The sequence below is a fragment of the Scylla paramamosain genome, chromosome 1 (genome assembly GCF_035594125.1).
Source record: "Scylla paramamosain isolate STU-SP2022 chromosome 1, ASM3559412v1, whole genome shotgun sequence".
Lineage (NCBI taxonomy): Eukaryota > Metazoa > Arthropoda > Malacostraca > Decapoda > Portunidae > Scylla > Scylla paramamosain.
In genome coordinates this window covers 5,727,501-5,748,075 of record NC_087151.1, presented here as the reverse complement: position 1 = coordinate 5,748,075, position 20,575 = coordinate 5,727,501, and the positions used below count along the sequence as shown (strand labels likewise).

The following is a 20,575-nucleotide window of genomic DNA, read 5'->3' as shown; positions in this document are numbered from 1 at the left end:
GGGTATGTAGAGGCATGAGATGCGTCGCATCATGTGGAGGATTTTCTTCCTCCCGCCTTCTCTTTATAATTCAACTGGAACTTTGCTATTTTCTAAAGAAGAAAACGTATATTGGTGGTCCTATGTATATATATATATATATATATATATATATATATATATATATATATATATATATATATAGAGAGAGAGAGAGAGAGAGAGAGAGAGAGAGAGAGAGAGAGAGAGAGAGAGAGAGAGAGAGAGAGAGAGAGTCGCTTCTCCTTAATACAAAATAATTAACCCAAATAAGCCAAGGAAAGGGAGCGACCGGTTCACACGCGTTAGGTGCTGTCACGCACCACACGCAGCGAGTAGGTGGGTTTCAGGACACTTGTGGTCTAAGCCCGTAAGCATTTGCCATCATTGTTCAGCCACTTGCTAGCAGTATCAGGCTTCGAAACGGTTATTATAGTGGACAAAATGACGGAGCGAGTGACTCCTTTCCCTCTTGTTGTCCACCTTTTGGTTTTGGTGCCATACCAGTCTCAAGGACCTTGAGCTATACGTTAACCTCTCTCCTTTCAAGTTATAGTTATAGAATCTATATTAATAGTTCGATCCATCAGGTCGCAGACCTGCTGTAAGGTAAAGTGACAGCGCAAGGTGGTATGATAGTATTGTAGTACTAGCTAGATACCTATCGTAGGTTGGAAGGGGGAAAGAGGGAATGTATAAGCTGGGAACCGCTTTACTTTAAGCCAGTCTGCCAGACTCCCCTAAAAAGTAAATAAATAAATAAATAATAATAACAATAATAATAATTATTATCATTATAATAATAATAATAATAATGATAATAATAATGATAATGATAATAATAATAATAATAATAATAATAATAATAATAATAATAATAATAATAATAACAATAACAACAACAACAACAACAACAACAACAACAACAACAACAATAATAATAATAATAATAATAATAAATAAGATAAATAAATAAATAATGAATAAATAAAATTAAGTAAAAAGTCCTCGACATATTCTATTGTTCTTCTGGTCCTTCGATCCCTTCAGACCTTTACCTTTACCGTGTCCCATGTCAAAAGACTTGGGCGATCATGTCCCTCCACCGTCTTCGGTTTTTAGTCATTTGTATAAGTTCTGAAGGTCTCCAATCCGGTTGTTGTTTTCGATGATTCTATAAACTTGCGTCTCTCTGTCTTCCTCTCGCTCTCTTCCCTTCTATCTTTCCTCTTATACTGAATCTGCAGACCACTCAACTCAAATAGCACTTCCGTATTTCTTTCCACATATTTAATTATATGATCGATGTAAGTTCTCTCATTATCAGGGACACTATCATATGTCTATCCTATAGCAGCATGTGATGTCTCATCCACATATCCAACTCCCTCTTATTGTATATATCTTGCTTGTCCCATGCACTAGCCCTATACACATTATGCTAACTTCCAGTGACTTATGTAGTCCTATCCATGAAGAGTAAAATTCTCCAGACTACTATTATAAACGGTACAGTAGGACTCTCAACAGTGGTGCGGCCGAGCGAAGCCAAGCCACTGATTTGGATTTGCTGTATAAATCATAAAAGCCTTGACTTTTTCAAAGCAATGTCACATATTACGTTGTATGTCTCCAGACTACTACTATAAAAGGTACAGTAGGATTTTCAACACTGGCGCGGCCGAGCGAAGCCAAGCCAATGATTTGGATTTGCCGGATATATCATAAAAGCCTTAAATATTACAAAGCAATATCATATATTACATTGTATGTAAATATATGTAATCGGTAGCGCTAGCGTGAATGAGGTGTCACCGCTATCGAATACTTTAGAATGAAATAATAGTCGTAGAAGTAATGGCGTGATAGTGATGGTAGAGTTGTGGTGGTGCTGATATATTTTATCCATCGGACTGGTTGTTGAATAACTTTTAATAACTGCAGCAAATATTTTGCAGGAATAAACTTTGTTTTCAACCTAATGCTGTATTACTCTATAGGGCGGTAAGGAAGGAGCGCCGAGGCGTGAAGGGCGCCGAGCCAGCAAATCCACAGCTCGACCCGCCGTCGCCTGAGTTTACAAGCAGAGGGCAGAGGTATACACCATAGAAAATAAAATCTGTCCGGTTATGAATAGTATACTGGACAACATTTTACAGTGACTGTATGACCAATCACTTAGTGCTACAAAATTACTCAGAATGAGTTACATCCATGTATCATCCCTGTAGAAGATTGGAGGAGTGAGGCACTAGTGTTGGCGAGGAGCCCAGGTGAGGCCTTCACTGAAACTTTTCTGTTTGCTTACCATGATGGGGTGTCTTCTTTCCTTTACAAGTTATACTGCATGCCCCAACCAAAAAGTCTCATGAACCTGAAAATGCAACTTGGAGCAATTTATTAACTAATGACATACCGCAAAAATGTAACAAACAAAACCTTTGCCGTTCATCCAAGTAATCTATAAGCTGCCAGTTTAACTAACAGATAATATTGAATTCACATTAGCGTTTTAATTTGAGGATTGGGCTAGGTTAGGTTTAGATTCATTCAGTTCCTTGATTTCACTGCAGATTCCTTCATTGTGTAGATCATGATCCGGAAAGGCATTATATTTTGCCTAGATATCAACATTCATTGTCTGGAAATTAGCTGGCTAAGGCTATTTCCATAATACCTATTTAACATGCATTTTCAATGTTTTGAATATACTTTAGACAGGTTTTGCTGCTCATGACTAGCCAGCATTGGTGATTTAAGACAAAACCCTTGCTTATATCTAATATTTTGCATGCAGAAAATATTGTTTCCAGGGTATTGATGAAAGCTTCTTACATTCCTACTGAACAGTATGCAATTATTCCTCCTAATCATGGACTGTTAGTAGCCAACATACAACATACCTAACCTAATTAGGAGTTGTGTCTCTCTTGATAGTAACAGTTTCATTCAATACTTTAATTTTCTTTCATTTCTATGCACAACAAGCTTGGGTTCCTGTTAGTTAAGCATTTTTTTTCAGGGTTAAGGTGTATAGAGGAAGACATGAGAAGGATAATATTGAAACTAACCTTCAACCACCAATCATCAACTAAGTTGTTCAGTTAGCAGGCAAGGGACATCTTGCATCTACATGGGATTCAGGGTGTGTGTGTCAGGAAGAAGGACTTTACCTGGGTAGCTGGGAATGGCTGCAGCTTTGACTCACCCAGTCACTCTCAGTAGGGAGAAGAGTCACACATAGCAAGGAGAGGAAAACATGCCTTTCCATATGTCCATTCTCCCACCTCACCCACACCCTATTCACCTAAACCATCCCTCACATCCCAGCTCTCCCAGCAACTTCTCCCAGTGCCTCCCCTGCCATCCACATCCCCCTCTCCCTCCTCCTTCTCCTCTTCTCCCTAGCTAGCTAGCTAGCTCACTCACACATGTATTCACATGTGTATTCATATGAGGCTGTCCCATACACACCTATAGAGCTGCTACATATACATGTTCATAACATTATTATGATGACTAGATGTGGAGGTTGGGGATATAAGGGCTAAAGACTCAGATTTACTGGCTTATAACTCTGTCTTATCTTCAGTACCCAAGATTTGTATATTGTACTTTCATTCTAAGTGTGTGATAACTAACACTCTCACTAATTATTATAACAGAAAAAAAAAATAATATTGCACAAGATTACTTCATGTATATTTATGTACCCAATACTGAGTACCAAGTTGGTACTTGGTAGGTATATACTTTACTCTGTACTGGCACTGGAAATGGCATTGAACAAGTACTGGTAGTAACAGTACAATTTTTGGCAAGTACTGATACTGTTTCTGATGATAGGTAGTTTCTTGGGCTCTGGCTGCCCTATTGTGACTTCTACTAACTATTATTACAACTACTAATTTTTTTGGCACTACTTCTTGTTCTCCCAACAGACTTTACTGTTATTCAGCTGACTCAATGCCCAGTGTATCTGGTTTGACTTCTTTTCTGCTTCCTCAATCCATTATCCAGGTATTCTCTTAGATATAGTAATAGTACAGTCACTGCTGGCTAAGCTGATCTAAAAAGCTATACCCATAGCCTCCTCTCCCCCTCTTGGCAGGACAATTGAATGATCCACTCATTCCCATAGTGTTCATATTTAAGATAGTTTTAGTTGCTTTATTAATTAACATTGCATTAAGCACAAAAAAATAACAGGCCATTATTTTAAAGTTATCACTTAATGGTACTTTTCTAAAATGTAGAACACTCATTATTATTTAACCACAATACTATATTTTTATGTGTATTTTGAGATAACTAACTTGGATAACGCATGTACTATGTTTTTAGGTACATTTTGAGATAGCTAATTTGGATAATGTACATGGTTTCACTAGTAACTTAATTCATTTGGACATTCTTTTTTTGGAAGGAAGTGGCAAAGATGGCAGGAATAGACCCCTTATCCTGTACACTAGTGACACAGTGTGTGAATTTTCATGGCCATCAACTCCTCAAGCAGCTCACTTCTTCACATCCCAAGGATTTTGAGACCTTGAATCTGAAAGAAGTTGACTACAAAGTATATAAAGCAAGAATTCCAGAAATAAGGTTTGTATGAAATTAATTATCTTCTTGTGCTTACTTTATTACTTTTCAATGAATATGCCTTACTTGCATGTTGTAGCTTTCTACATATTGTATGATTTAAGATAAAACTTCAGCCACAAAGTCAACAAAGACTATATGATATCACTACTTTTATCCTTCTCTCTTGATCTTGACTCCTACTGCCATGTTCGTTACCCAGAGATCCTGAACCTCTTGTGGTTAACAGTTTGAGCTTCTGAATTATTAATCTACTGAAGCTGTGATAATTGTTAGAGATCTTAGATGCTACAGTGGGTAAAATGAGTGATGGACATGTTTATATTAATTGCTTATTTAGTTATGTTCCATTCATTTCCTCAAAAAGAAGCCAAAATGTGGACACAAAGCTGAAAATCATCATCCATAATGAGGGTGGTAAGGGAACAAACTCCAGTGTTCAGTATTTGGACCCTTTGTTTGTCCCAGTTTTTTTATGTTTTTGTATCTTTTATTGCTTCATTTCCATGACATGATTTACATAGTTTATTCTAATATATACATATTACATGCCTTAAAACATGAAAAAATGAATTAGAGAGTAAAAGTCTAGGAATCCATCCCCTTTTTTTTTCCATTTAACCTAGAGTTTGTTTGTTATACAATGGGTTGCTATATGATTAGGTTTTCAAACATGTAACCTGATTGTAAAGCAGTGGTTAGTTTACCAACATGTATAATAAACGGAAATGCTTATTATTGCTTTGTGCATACTGTAAGCCACTTGGACTCTTCTACTTATAGTTAATTTCATTATGATTAACAATAAATGATTAGTTATGATTGCCATTGATACATACAATCAGTGACATCTGCAATTAGAGCTCCTGGCAATGTAAGTGTCACATTGCACAAACTGATAACTTGCCCCTTCTCAGTCTGAAAATATCTGCTGGGAGAAAATAACTACATGACAATTTAGGTTAGCCCCACATATGTTTTTGAAAGCAGAGAGTAGCAGATTCAGTGTTTGACATATTGAAATAAGGGAAAGTTATCTTTTGTGACCGCTCCTTGCTTTGGCTAACAAAATGGCTGTATTTATTTTAAATAAAGTGTTCTACTGAGGTGATATGTGATGCCTGGAAAATATACAGGCCACAATTACATAGTATAAATGTTAGTTTCACTATAATGGTGAAACAAATTGAAAAATACGCTGCATAACTATTGGCAATGAAAAAACTAAATGCATTGGTGAAGAAATGGAGTGAAAAGGGATGCAAACATGGTGGTGGGATGTCCCAAAATGTTTATTCTTTTAGTTGTTTTGCTGTATGTTTAACTGTCTCTTGATACCATGTAAGGTGTCAAACATTTTGGGGCTGCACACCACCATGTTTGTGGTGAGGCACATCCTTGCATCCCTCATCGCTCTATTTCTTTAACAATGCACTTGCAGTCTTTTCATTGCTAATAGTTATGCAGCGTATTTTTCAATTTGCTTCACCATTCTAGTGAAACTCTAACTATGTAATTGTGGCTTGTATATTTTCCAGGCATCACACATCATGTCAGTAGAACACTTTGTTTAAAACAAACACAGCTGTTTTGTTGGGCAAAGCATTGAGCAATCACAAAAGATAACTTTCCCTGATTTCAATATGCCAAGCACTGAATCTGTTACTCTATGCTTTCAAAAACATATGAGGGGCTAACCTAAGTTGTCATGTAGTTATTTTCTCCCAGCAGATTTTTTCAGGCCAAGAAGGGTCAAGTTGCCAGTTTATGCAATGTGACTGACGCTCACGCTGGCAGGAGTTTTAATCATAAATGTCGTCGACTGTATATCATGAATAAGATTATAAGACTTTGAAAAAAGTAAAACTATTTTGTACTGAGCATTTAGGTGTGGCCCCCCCTTAGGAATTTGGCTTTCTATTATCTTGCCAAATCTACCTGCGCCACATCTTAGATAACCCAAGAATAGCCTTGCCTTCAATTAAAGGTTCTCTTTATGTCTTTTCTTCTAAGAATTTGTATTTATTTATTTTTCATTCTAAACAAGTTTTTTTCTTGTTACTGTGAGGCAAACAAGGGTACATGGCAGAAGTGGGAGAAGTTTTCATTGTTGATAATGACCTGAGGAAGTGACTTTGATCACCTATCTCTACCTGACCTGTAGTGTGTGGCCATGAGCTTTACAATGTCAGAAAACAGTGTTGTCAGTTATTGTGGCTTCTGCCTCAAAATAATTTCTATTATCCTCAAAGAAGTTAAACATTCATAATATTTTTCACTCTTTTTTAAGAAATTGATGTGTTCAGATTAATCTTGAAGCAATAAATAGTTAACGTATCAGACAGAAAGATAAGTATTGTGACTGATGCTGCAGAGTGATGGGCAGGAGAATCCCCATAAGGGCCACATCTAAGCACTCTGTACAAAATTAATTAACTACAATTAAAGATCCATTAGGGTATTGAAAAATATGTATTAGGGTTCCTACAGAATGACACAAATTGTTTCTTTTTTTAAACTTTTTAATTTCTTTTATGCTTTCTTTGCTGTACAAGGAAATCTGATTGCTTATAGATAAAAGGTGGAGGCTTCTTAGACCACTAATTATGATTTAAATGATGAGAGCAATTGTATGTCATATGTTTTTGTCTCTTTCAGTAAGCAACCAAGTGTGACAAGAAATGAACTAATTAACTTCATCAGTGATAAGTGCCCAAGTTTGTTTGTACCTCGAGAAACTGAATCTCTTAAGGGTGGCGATGATGATTATGGAATTAGAGGTAAGCTTGAACTACAAGCACCTTTTAGAGGAGGGATTCCCAACCTAGGGTACATTGGGTGTCAGAGAATAACAACTACTGTGCAATCTGCAGTCAGATTGCAAAATGTCATGTTTCTCTCTCTCTCTCTCTCTCTCTCTCTCTCTCTCTCTCTCTCTCTCTCTCTCTCTCTCTCTCTCTCTCTCTCTCTCTCTCTCTCTCTCTCTCTCTCTCTCTCTCTCTCTCTCTCTCTCTCTCTCTTTTGTTTGTGTGTGTGTGTGTGTGTGTGTGTGTGTGTGTGTGTGTGTGTGTGTGTGTGTGTGTGTGTGTGTTTACCTAGTTGTGTTTTACAGGAAAAGAGCTATGCTCGTGCTGTCCTGTCTCCATATCTATAAGCATCCCACTTAACTTTAAATTCATGAATATTAGTTGTTTGTACCACTGTTTCATGTAAGTTGTTCCATATTTCTGTGCTTCTATTTGGGAACCATATCTCTTGACATCTCTTCTACTTGCTGTTTTCCTCAATTTCACTCCATGTCCTTTTGTATCTCTTGAGTCCCACACAAATAAGTCTTCTTTGTCAACTTAATCCTTACTCTTTAAAGCTCTGTATATAGCAATCAGGTCCCCTCTTTCTCTTCTCTCTTGTAATGATGGAAGCTTCAGTCTCCTTAATCTTTCTTTATAGGTTAAATCTCTCATACTTGGTACCAATTTGGTTGCAGCTCTTTACATCCTTTCAATTTTCCTTATTTCCTTTTTATTATGGGGTGACCAAACAATTGTGGCATATTCCAGTTTTGGTCGAATCACATATTTCATCAACTTTTTCATCATCTATTCATCCATGTAAGCAAATGCCCCTTTCATCTTTCTTAGTAACTCATAGGTTTCCCCAACTATTTTGTTTACTTGTTTTTCAGGTGATAAATTATCACTCATAGTAATTCCCAGATCTTTTCTTTTTTTTTTTTTAATTCCGCTTCTCCCATGGTGTAGGAACTTGTCAGTCTTCCTTTGCTTTTTCCTAATTCCATCACCTTGCATTTCTTTGCCTTGAATTCTATTTCCCATTTCTTACTCCATTTATATATCTTATTAAGATCTTTCTGTAATATTTTACATTCCATATTGTTTTCCACTCTTTTCAATAATTTTGCGTCATCTGCAAACAGATTTATATAACTGTCAACCTCATTCACCATATCGTTGACATACACCAGAAACATTACGGGGGCTAAGACTGTCCCCTGTGTTCCTCCACTTTTAACTACACCATTCTGATTTTTCTCCCTTTATTACTGTTCTCATTTCTCTGTCCCTCAAGAAGTCTGTAATCCAATTCAGTGTGTTGCCTTGCAAACCCCCTATATTTTGAATTCCCCATAGCAGTCTCTGGTGTGGTACCTTATCAAATGCTTTTTTTTTTTTTTAGGTCTAAATAAACACAGTCTGCCCAACCCTCTCTCTCTCTTGAATTATATCAATTGTTCTACTATAAAAGCTAACTAAATTCATGACACAAGGTCTTCCACTTTTGAAATCAAATTGTCTGTTAGTCAATGTATGTATTTCTTCTAAATATTCCATCCATCTGTTTTTAACTATTCTTTCCACTATTTTTGCCACCACACTTGTTAGGGACACTGGTCTGTAATTCAATGGATCTTCTTTATTATCTCCTTTTAAAAAATGGGGACAATATTGGCTCTCTTCCAGTCTAGAGGGATTTTTCCTTCCTTAAAAGAACATACTATGGTATTGTGTATACTTCCTGCCAGTTGTTCACAACATTCCTCGGACACTCCATCTGGTCCTTGAGCCTTTCATAATCTTCTTAATTTCACTTATGCCCACCTGTATCTCTCTCACCACATTGTCTCTGTGCCATGCTCCTTCTCCTTCAAATTTGCTTTCTTTGGTGAATACTGACTGGAAGCACTTGTTCATTAATTCAACTTGTAACCATATATCTTCATATGTAACATCACCTTTCATTAATTTATCTATTGTTTGCTTGTTTTTCATCTTCCCATTCACATATCTGAAGAATAACTTTGGCTCATCTTTGCATTTGTTAACTATATCTTTCTCATAATTCCTTTCTTCTCTCAGGATTCTGATATATTCATTTCTTGCTTTCTTGAATTCTTCCCATTTCTCACTTCCTCCTTTTTTTCTCCATCTATTCCATGCTGCTTCTTTTTCTTTTCTTGCTGTTATACATCTCGTATTAAACCAGTCTTTTTTTCTTTTTCACTTCCTTCATTTTGATCTTCAGTACATATCTACTGATCTCTTCATTATAAATTTCCATGAATGTATCCCGCTTTTCCTGCATATTACTTGCTGTGAACAGTTGTTTCCATTTAGCCTTTGCAAAATATTCCCTCAACCCGATAAAATCTGCTTTCCTGTAATTATATCTTCCATTCTTGTAAATTTCATTCCTATTTTCTATTGGACCACTGCCTATACTGAATTCAACTAACAGATGGTCACTTTTACCTTGTGGGCACCGATAATTTATTCCTTCGATGATGTCCATTTCCTTTGTAAACAACAAGTCTAGCCTTGATGCCTCTTCATTACCCCAAAATCTTGTGTTTTCTCCAGTCCATTGGGTCATAGTATTTGTCATTATTAAATTTAGAAGCATATATCCCCATGACTCTTCTCCTCCATCCGTGCAAAATCTCTTTTTCTTTCTCCCTTCCTTTTTGTTTTAATTCTGATTACTTCTGCCATTCCTTCTCCCATTTTAACATCTTCCACTGTTATTCTCTTCTTTGTAAGTAACATGACTTCTCCCCCTTTCTTATTATTTCTATGTTTTATCCACACATTATAATTACTATTACCAATTCTTATATTTTCTGTTGTCTCATTTAGTTTAACTTCAGTAATAGCCATGATGTCGGGCTGCTTTATCTTAGTATAATTATTCAATTCTTGCAATGTTGATATTAATCCATTTATATTTGTACGTATATGTCACTGTCCACTTTATATTTCTCCATATGTTATTTATTTATTTATTTATTTATTTATTTATTTATTTTTATTTATTTTTTTTTTTTTTGTCAGATACCACTTCCTGAGCCTCTCATCTTTTACCTTCCAATAGAACTTTTTTTTTCTCTCCCTCTGTTCTGTTCTCTCTTTTTTTTTTTTTTTTTTTTTTTTTTTTTTTTTTTTTTTTTTTTTTTTGTGTAGGAAGGACACTGGCCAAGGGCAACAAAAATCTAATAAAAAAAATGCCCACTAAAATGCCAGTCCCATAAAAGGGTCAAAGCAGTGGTCAAAAATTGGTGGCTAAGTGTCTTGAAACCTCCCTCTTGAAGGAATTCAAGTCATAGGAAGGTGGAAATACAGAAGCAGGCAGGGAGTTCCAGAGTTTACCAGAGAAAGGGATGAATGACTGAGAATACTGGTTAACTATTGCGTTAGAGAGGTGGACAGAATAGGGGTGAGAGAAAGAAGAAAGTCTTGTGCAGCGAGGCCGCGGAAGGAGGGGAGGCATGCAGTTAGCAAGATCAGAAGAGCAGTTAGCATGAAAATAGCGGTAGAAGACAGCTAGATATGCAACATTGCGGCAGTGAGAGAGAGGCTGAAGACAGTCAGTTAGAGGAGAGGAGTTGATGAGATGAAAAGCTTTTGATTCCACCCTCTCTAGAAGAGCAGTATGAGTGGAACCCCCCCAGACATGTGAAGCATACTCCATACATGGACGGATAAGGCCCTTGTACAGAGTTAGCAGCTGGGGGGGTGAGAAAAACTGGCGGAAACATCTCAGAACACCTAACTTCATAGAAGCTGTTTTAGCTAGAGATGAGATGTGAAGTTTCCAGTTCAGATTATAAGTAAAGGACAGACCAAGGATGTTCAGTGTAGAAGAGGGGAACAGTTGAGTGTCATTGAAGAAGAGGGGATAGTTGTCTGGAAGATTGTGTCGAGTTGATAGATGGAGCAATTGAGTTTTTGAGGCATTGAACAATACCAAGTTTGCTCTGCCCCAATCAGAAATTTTAGAAAGATCAGAAGTCAGTCGTTCTGTGGCTTCCCTACGTGATATGTTTACCTCCTGAAGGATTGGATGTCTATGAAAAGACGTGGAAAAGTGCAGGGTGGTATCATCAGCGTAGGAGTGGATAGGACAAGAAGTTTGGTTTAGAAGATCATTAATGAATAATAAGAAGAGAGTGGGTGACAGGAAGGAACCCTGAGGAACACCACTGTTAATAGATTTGGGAGAAGAACAGTGACCGTCTACCACAGCAGCAATAGAACGGTCAGAAAGGAAACTTGAGATGAAGTTACAGAGAGAAGGATAGAAACCGTAGGAGGGTAGTTTGGAAATCAAAGCTTTGTGCCAGACTCTAACAAAAGCTTTTGATATGTCCAAGGCAACAGCAAAAGTTTCACCAAAATCTCTAAAAGAGGATGACCAAGACTCAGTAAGGAAAGCCAGAAGATCACCAGTAGAGCGGCCTTGACGGAACCCATATTGGCGATCAGATAGAAGGTTGTGAAGTGATAGATGTTTAAGAATCTTCCTGTTGAGGATAGATTCAAAAACTTTAGATAGGCAGGAAATTAAAGCAATAGGACGGTAGTTTGAGGGATTAGAACGGTCACCCTTTTTAGGAACAGGTTGAATGTAGGCAAACTTCCAGCAAGAAGGAAAGGTAGATGTTGACAGACAGAGCTGAAAGAGTTTGACTAGGCAAGGTGCAAGCACGGAGGCACAATTTCGGAGAACAATAGGAGGGACCCCATCAGGTCCATAAGCCTTCCGAGGGTTTAGGCCAGCGAGTGCATCGAAAACATCATTGCGAAGAATTTTAATAGGTGGCATGAGGTAGTCAGAGGGTGGAGGAGAGGGAGGAACAAGCCCAGAATCGTCCAAGGTAGAGTTTTTAGCAAAGGTTTGAGCAAAGAGTTCAGCTTTAGAAATAGATGTGATAGCAGTGGTGCCATCTGGTTGAAGTAGAGGAGGGAAAGAAGAAGCAAAGTTATTGGAGATATTTTTGGCTAGATGCCAGAAATCACGAGGAGAGTTAGATCTTGAAAGGTTTTGACATTTTCTGTTAATGAAGGAGTTTTTGGCTAGTTGGAGAACAGACTTGGCATGGTTCCGGGCAGAAATATAAAGTGCATGAGGTTCTGGTGATGGAAGGCTTAAGTACCTTTTGTGGGCCACCTCTCTATCATGTATAGCACGAGAACAAGCTGTGTTAAACCAAGGTTTAGAAGGTTTAGGACGAGAAAAAGAGTGAGGAATGTATGCCTCCATGCCAGACACTATCACCTCTGTTATGCGGTCAGCACACAAAGACGGGTCTCTGTCACGGAAGCAGTAGTCATTCCAAGGAAAATCAGCAAAATACCTCCTCAGGTCCCCCCAACTAGCAGAGGCAAAATGCCTGAGGCACCTTCGCTTAGGGGGACCCTGAGGAGGGATTAGAGTGATAGGACAAGATAAAGATATGAGATTGTGATCGGAGGAGCCCAACGGAGAAGAAAGGGTGACAGCATAAGCAGAAGGATTAGAGGATTAGAGGTCAAGAATGTTGGCCGCATCTCCAAGACGGTCAGGAATACGAGTAGGGTGTTGCACCAATTGCTCTAGGTCATGGAGGATAGCAAAGTTGTAGGCTAGTTCACCAGGATGGTCAGTGAAGGGAGAGGAAAGCCAAAGCTGGTGGTGAACATTGAAATCTCCAAGAATGGAGATCTCTTCAAAAGGGAAGAGGGTCAGAATGTGTTCCACTTTGGAAGTTAAGTTGTCAAAGAATTTCTTATAGTCAGACGAGTTAGGAGAGAGGTATACAGCACAGATAAATTTAGTATGAGAGTGACTCTGTAGTCGTAGCCAGATGGTGGAAAACGCGCCGGCACGAGAGCAGGTTAAGTCATTGCGCACATAAACGCAGCATCCAGCTTTGGATTGAAAATGAGGATAGAGAAAGTAGGAGGGAACAGAAAAGGGGCTACTGTCAGTTGCCTCAGACACCTGAGTTTCAGTGAGGAAAAGAAGATGAGGTTTGGAAGAGGAGAGGTGGTGTTCTACAGATTGAAAATTAGATCTTAGACCGCAAATGTTGCAGAAGTTAATGAAGAAAAAGTTGAAGGGGGGTGTCAAGACACTTCGTCGACAGAAAGGTAGTCTGACCTGGGGACATTTATGGTCCCCTCCCCAGATGGGGACTCCAAGGCTGGTGTAGGAGTCACCATGATGATTTTAAAATTTTTGAGTGAAGGGTGTGTGTGCTATTAGGTGCTTGTAGTTTTGTGTGGAGGAAGAGAGTTGTCTTTAGAGGGCAGGCTGTGACTGCCCCCTTGTGTTGTGAGACACAAAGGGAAAGGTTCAGTGAGGTCACAGCTGGGTTTAATGATAAGTTCACAGCACCCCCTGAACAGTGCTTTAGACCTCACTGGGAGTAATTATCATTTCGGCAGGTGTCTACTGCCTCCTCCTATGCTTCTTTTATTAGATCATTTACCTTGAATCTTTCCTCCTCATTCATGTTCCTCTTTATCCAAACTTTCCTGTATTGCTCTATCTTGTCCAGTTTCCACACATATGATATCACTTCCATGGCTGTTGTTTGTGCCCTAAATTTTACTTTCGGTGGTCGCTCTCCTCCTTCTGTATACTTCCCCAGTCTATGTATTTCCTCAATTTCACTTATCCAGTCCTCACCTTCTCTCTGTTTATTTCTTACAATGTCCTCTGCTACCTTTTTTTGTTCTTTTTCCCTCTCGTATCTTACTGCCTTTGTTTCCTGTTTTAATCCATATATAACAATACATTTCTTTGTGTCCACTGTGTCCCTTACCATCGATTCCTTCTGTTTGATCACTTTCACAATTTCCTTACTTAAATCTGCCTTTTCCCTTCTTTTTGCACTTCTATGATTTATATGAAGTTAACTTTTTCTTCCTCTTTTTCCTTCCTCCAGATTTGATGTTTTTACTTTTCATCCCTATCACTTAATTTTCCTGTTTTTTAACAATTTCATTGTTTTCCTTCAATTTTGTTTTTAGATTGGCACATAGTGATTTCAATTCTTTGTTTTCCTCTTCCAGTTCATGTTTTTTTTTCTTTTTTTTCTATTTTTTTTCACTCTTTCAGTGAGGTCACTGATCATCCCCTCCATTAAAAACCACTTTCTTTCCTTGCATTTTTCCATGTAGTTCATTGTCTTCCTCAAATCCTGGGAATGGTGACTCCGTTGGCAACTTTCCACTTTCCACTCCACTCTTTTTTATCATTAATTTATTTATTGGTACATAGGAACTTATAAAAATGTCCAAGGGGTATAGATTAACAAAAAGGTTGGGAACCTCTGCTTTAGAGTTTTGATGAAAAATCTTTATTCCATGAATCCTAAACTTGCAAAATCAGTTTAATTTGATAAACATGAACAGGATGGTGGCTCACTTTAGTAGATATTGCATGTAAATCCAAGCTTTGGTTGGATTGGATTAAATGATATTAAAAAAAATAAAAAATCAAGGCAAATGTGTACATACATGATTTTTATTGTTTTCCCTCAGATCGATCAAGCAATCTTCCTCCTCTGGAATACTTCATGAGAGTTATGAGTCACCTGAAGAGAGATATGTTCTTTAAGGTATATGGTATTGTATTTTTTCATATTATTTTGTTTGTATATAAGTATACTTTATTTATTTATCTATTTTATTTATTTATTTATTTATTTTATTTTTTTATTTTTTTATTTATTTATTTTTTTTTTTTTTCATATGGATTTTAAAACTTTCCCTCACTTTAGAGTGAATTGTATTTTCATTACCATCATCATTGATCACAACTCTGTGAATTTTAGAAGCAATCACATGGAATCAGCATTGTTTTGTAGACTGAATAGGTAACTATAATGATATTTAAAATTAAATAGTCTTGCTGTCATATGTTTCATTTCATAAACCATTTCCCTTCCAAGTTGCTGTTTATTTGTTATAATAATTCATCATTTCTTTACTGTGGAATTTTGTAACTTGATCACATGATTCGTAAAGCCTCATCATCTTGATCCTTCTTAACCTTGTGTCTTCATTCACTGGTGCATACATGCTTATTTACTGTACACACACATTCATGTATATCTGTTTATTTTTTATTAATTTATTTATTTATTATTTTATTTATTTATTTATTTATTTATTTTATTTATTTATTTATTTTTTATCCACCCTGCCTTTGAACTTACTCATTCATTGCCATCACTCTCTTCTATATCCTTGGAGACACAGGAAATGCATGATCTTCCTTCCCTCTACCTTTACCATCCTGTCATACCCACAGAATCCTTCCATAGCTTTTCAAATTCTACATTCATGTACGAGTACTCTTTGACCTACCACCACATCTCATGTTAAGACTAATAGGTTTCTTTTCATATTTTCCTCGTCTTTCTTGCATGTTGTTTCTTTCCAAATGAGGCTAGAACATATATTTTCTCCCAAAGCATCTACTGTATTTCTTCATATGGATATTGTTGCCACCACAGACAGTGCAACGTGGAGATGTTCTTTATGTGCGAGTGACTTCCTATGTCCATGATCTGCTGTGCACAGTGAAGGTGCAGGCAGCTGTAGGCACCACTGTGAGGGATTTGTTTGATACTGACATTAAGGTAAGCCTTTGTATTTATTCCTCAGCCAAGTTTGGTTTTAAAGATGTTTAATGAATAGTTGTCATCAGTACATGGATAATACATATTGAAGGTGGTTATTCTAAGGTATAAAGAAATATACTGTTATGGTATTACTACTCACCACTGATATATCTTATGGTATTCCATTATTTTTTAGTGATAGTGATGGGCCTTTTGATCTTGGAATGATTGACACATGATTGATATTGTTAGATCTTATGTCTGTTCTGTTAGTAGTTGGTATCAAAATTGGGTGTTTAGATGCTGCTCCATTAGTGCTGTGGGCCATGACATGTTGCAGAATAATGTTAGGTGGTTTTGTATACATAGTTTAAAATGTCTTGTAGACTAGGCTAGTTGACAGGTTCAGCTCCCCTACTCTGGGAGCTGAAATAAGATGTAAAAAAGTATGAGACATGAAACTTAAAAAAAGGTTGCATTTTATTTTTAGTATTGTGACATTTGATTTGCCTTGAAAAGAACTGATCATTTTATCATTTATTTTGGCACATTTATGTTTGAAATTCAACCATTCTTGAGGATCACATGCTGGACTTGTTAGCTATACCATCCCAGAGAGATCATATTATTCAATTGATGGATGAGACTGACTCCTCTGAGACCTTTCACTCACCTCACTCCCTAGTTGTTTACCCATAGAAGAAAGTAAATGCTTGCTCATTAGTAAAAAAATATCTGCACCTGACCAGGCACGTTTCTCAGCCAGTCTAGTGGTAAACAAAAATGTTAATTGTTATTTTTATTTTATTATTTCCATGTTGTAGGCTATAGTGCCTTTATGCTTATATTTAGAGATGGATGTTTGGTTTATAGGTGTGTTTCTTGTGGATATAGTCTAAAATGTTACCTTATAGTGGCTCATATTTCTCTGTAGTGCTTTTCATGCATTCACACTTCAAGATAGAGTTGATGGGCAGCATGTGGATGATATTGTAGATTCTTGACAGTTGCAGAAAAATTGCCAACTGTGGGTGGGATTTATGTCAGGTTGCCATTTTTATGTGCTAATTATTCAAGCCATGTGTATGCTTTGTTATTTTCTTACAAATAGTAGGAAGCCAGAAATGGTCTACACTACACCATTATAGGTCAATAAATGTGATCTCATGTAAATCTGTATGGTTAGTGGTCCTGGTCGAGGCATACATTACTAGCTACTTTATAGTTGAAACTAAAATTATTAAAGCAGAAAGTTGTATGATAGATTGCATTATGAGAATTTCCTGTATTAGGAGACTGGAAGAGCTTATTGCATAACCTCCCATACATGTTCTCCTTTCTCAATTCTGTTTTTTCCTGTGCATAGATGATGATAGTATGTAGTTCTCTGACAGATCTGATGATGATGATGATGATGATGATGATGATGATGATGATGATGCCCTTCCCTTTCCTAGGCTCATCTCCGCCTTGAGGACACTGATCCAGAACCAGCAGACAGAGATGACCTTGGGCGATGGATGTTGAGAACAAGGCTGTGTGTAGAGGTACTAGAGGTGGATGCTAGTGATAATTACCTCTTAGTGGGCACCAAAGGGGTTGCCATTCATTCACATCTCAAGGATAAGGTCAAGCTGGGCAAGGCCACCCTCAGCAACCGTCCACCTATATTGAGGTACTACTGATGTTTATAATGTTCTGCTATAAGTCTTTCATTATCACTGGCTCTAGTGGCAAAGATGTCATGCTGAAAGGCAAAATGCATGAAAACTATATGTCCTGCTTATCTCACCTCACGAAGGTATTATGGGAAGTGCATGACAAAGAGATGGACCTGGATTATTTTCAGTCACTCACTGACAGCATGCCAAAGAGGATGAAGAATGAGGTTAAGACAAAGAATGAGTTTTTGTTTGGTTTGTCAGGTATATCTCATATGTTTTGGCATCCACTGTAATATACATCTATAGTTGATGTAATGAACAGATGTTATAACAAATGATTCCTTAGGATAGATTAAGTCTGTTAAAGCATCTCACCACTTTATATATATATATATATATATATATATATATATATATATATATATATATATATATATATATATATATATATATATATATATATATATATATATATATATATATATATATATATATATATATATATATATATATATATATATATATATATATATATATATATATATATATATATATATATATATATATATATATTATACACACAATGGAACCTCAGTTTTCGAACTTAATTCATTCCTGAATGCCATTCAAAATCTGAAATGTTCGAAAACCAAAACTATTTTCCCCATAGGAATCAGTGTAAAAACAGATTAATCCATTCTCAGACACACATCCACCATGTCTTAGTAGGTAATGACCAATGCTCCCACTGCAAAGATGGCCACTCCACAACATCTCCAGCTTAGAAATTTTTCATCCAGAAAAGATGTATTGAATGAACTTAGTGACACAAAACTCATCAAAAGATATTCTTAAGACTGTGCAGGCATTCTCTTTGTCACCAATCAAGTGAGAGAAGCCTTATAGAGTAACACGGAGAGGAGCAACCCACTCACTGCCAAAATGAAGGTGATCGATCATATCACTTAGACATCTTGCTGCTGGGAAAAGCTACTGGGAAAATGTAGTTGTGCAGTAGTGATGACGTTGTGGGTGACAGAGAGAGCCACAGGAAGCTCAGGATTACTCCTGAGTGCCTTGTTTGTTTACTTTGAGGTTCTTCAGCAGGATCATGTTTAGCTTATTTCAAAGCGTCTCTCCTCCAAATATATAAAAATGAAGGAAATATTTATAGAAGCTATAAATTATTAATAAATGGCAGCTTTTACTACATCTTGTAGTATTTGAAATGAAGAAACTTTGTTAAAAAATCTAATTATGGTATGGCAACCAAAGCAATTATGAGTTAAAAATTTTCTTTTGAAAACCGAGTTGTTCAGAAAGGGAGACGTTTGGTAACTAAGGTTCCATTATATATATATATATATATATATATATATATATATATATATATATATATATATATATATATATATATATATATATATATATATAAAATGTATTTATTTATTTTGTGTTTTTATTTCTTAAGATGGTACTAAAGATTATGCAAATAAACAATGAGAATTCTGGAAATTAATGTTAAATAACTACAAAAAAATGCAGCACGTTGTGTGAATTTGGGTGGAAGAGGAATGCATATGCATGAATATTATTTCTAGGAAACTTTATAAGATTAGGTGTCCATTGGCAGATTGTTGGATTCTACAGAGATACCTGTAAGTCTAATAACCTTTGGATATGATTGGATTCTATTTCTACTCAATGCTGGAGAACATGTTTGGGAATCAGTCACTTAAAAAGAAAGTTCAGTAACAAAAAATTTTCCTTTTTAAAAAGTGAAATGGAAAACCGAAGCATTAAGTCTTACTCTCAAGCACTGGAGAAGCTGGTGACTTTCAACAACCCTCGCAGCATAAGACACTTAGCAGGAAAATTCAACCTCAACCTGTATTCACATACTTCACTGATGGACTCTTTAAAGTAAGTGTTGTAAGTTTGTTATTTATCAGAGAAACCATTTATGTTTCTATGAATTAAGTGAATTTGTTGTTATTATGATTATTATTATTATTATTATTATTATTATTATTATTATTATTATTATTATTATTATTATTATTATTATTATCATTACTATTATTATTATTATTATTACTATCATTATTATTATTATTATTATTATTATTATCATTATTATTATTATTATTATTATTATTATTATTATTATTATTATTATAGTGGTGCTCACCGTGTTGTATGGTGCTAAAACATGGGAGTAGCAGAGAAGAAACAGTTTAATGGAAATGAGGTGTTTGAGGACTATATGTGGAGTAACATAGAAGGACAGAATAAGAAATGAGGCCAGAAGAACTGGTGTTTTGAGAGAGTTGGCTGGATAGCCAGATCAGTGTGTGTTATGATGGTTTAGGCATGCGGAGATTATGGAGGACATTAAACTAGTATAGAGAATAATGCAGTTAGATATATAGAGTGACAGATTAAGAGGAAGGCCATGCATGGAGTAGATGAATTGTGTGAAGAGAGCTCCAAATGAGAGAGGAATGATTGTGCAGCAACCAAGAGCAACTGATAGAGTTCATTGGAGAGTGACTGTGGTGAATGCATGAAAATGATGTGGTCTCTTTGACCCCTAAGAGGGAGCATGGGTGCATTTGGCATATGGACCCAGTTTGGTTATGGAGCACTCCATTGGAAGTACCCTACATCTGTTTTGGTCTGAGGATTGGAGTAGGTGTGGGGTAAGGAACAGTCTCGTTTTGTTATGAAGGGTCACAATTCCCTTTTTCATAAACAAAAGTAATAGGTATTAATCAGTTAGCAGTAGATGAAGAGAAGTTATGTATGATAAGGATGAGTGGAGAATGATGTGAATGTGTATATACATCTTTGAAGGTTCCAATATAAGGTTCTCCCAAAA

At 36.4% G+C, this 20,575-nt stretch overlaps 1 protein-coding gene across 5 annotated transcripts in view; it reads left to right on the top strand.

The window, feature by feature from the left end:
• The first annotated feature begins 2,017 nt into the window (after nt 1-2,017).
• LOC135095108 (tetratricopeptide repeat protein 14-like) overlaps nt 2,018-20,575 on the top strand; it is a 48,993-nt gene continuing 30,435 nt past the window's right edge. The window contains exons 1-7 of one of the 5 annotated variants that reach the window (XM_063995989.1): nt 2,018-2,114; nt 4,445-4,623; nt 7,279-7,400; nt 14,946-15,022; nt 15,923-16,048; nt 17,488-17,705; nt 19,474-19,617. In XM_063995989.1, the coding sequence (XP_063852059.1) occupies nt 4,457-4,623; nt 7,279-7,400; nt 14,946-15,022; nt 15,923-16,048; nt 17,488-17,705; nt 19,474-19,617 (854 nt within the window). In that variant the 5' untranslated portion in view covers nt 2,018-2,114; nt 4,445-4,456. Of the gene's footprint in view, nt 2,292-4,444; nt 4,624-7,278; nt 7,401-14,945; nt 15,023-15,922; nt 16,049-17,487; nt 17,706-19,473; nt 19,618-20,575 lie in introns of all 5 variants that reach the window. The other 4 variants (XM_063995956.1, XM_063996030.1, XM_063995885.1 and 1 more) reach the window with 4 other exon arrangements.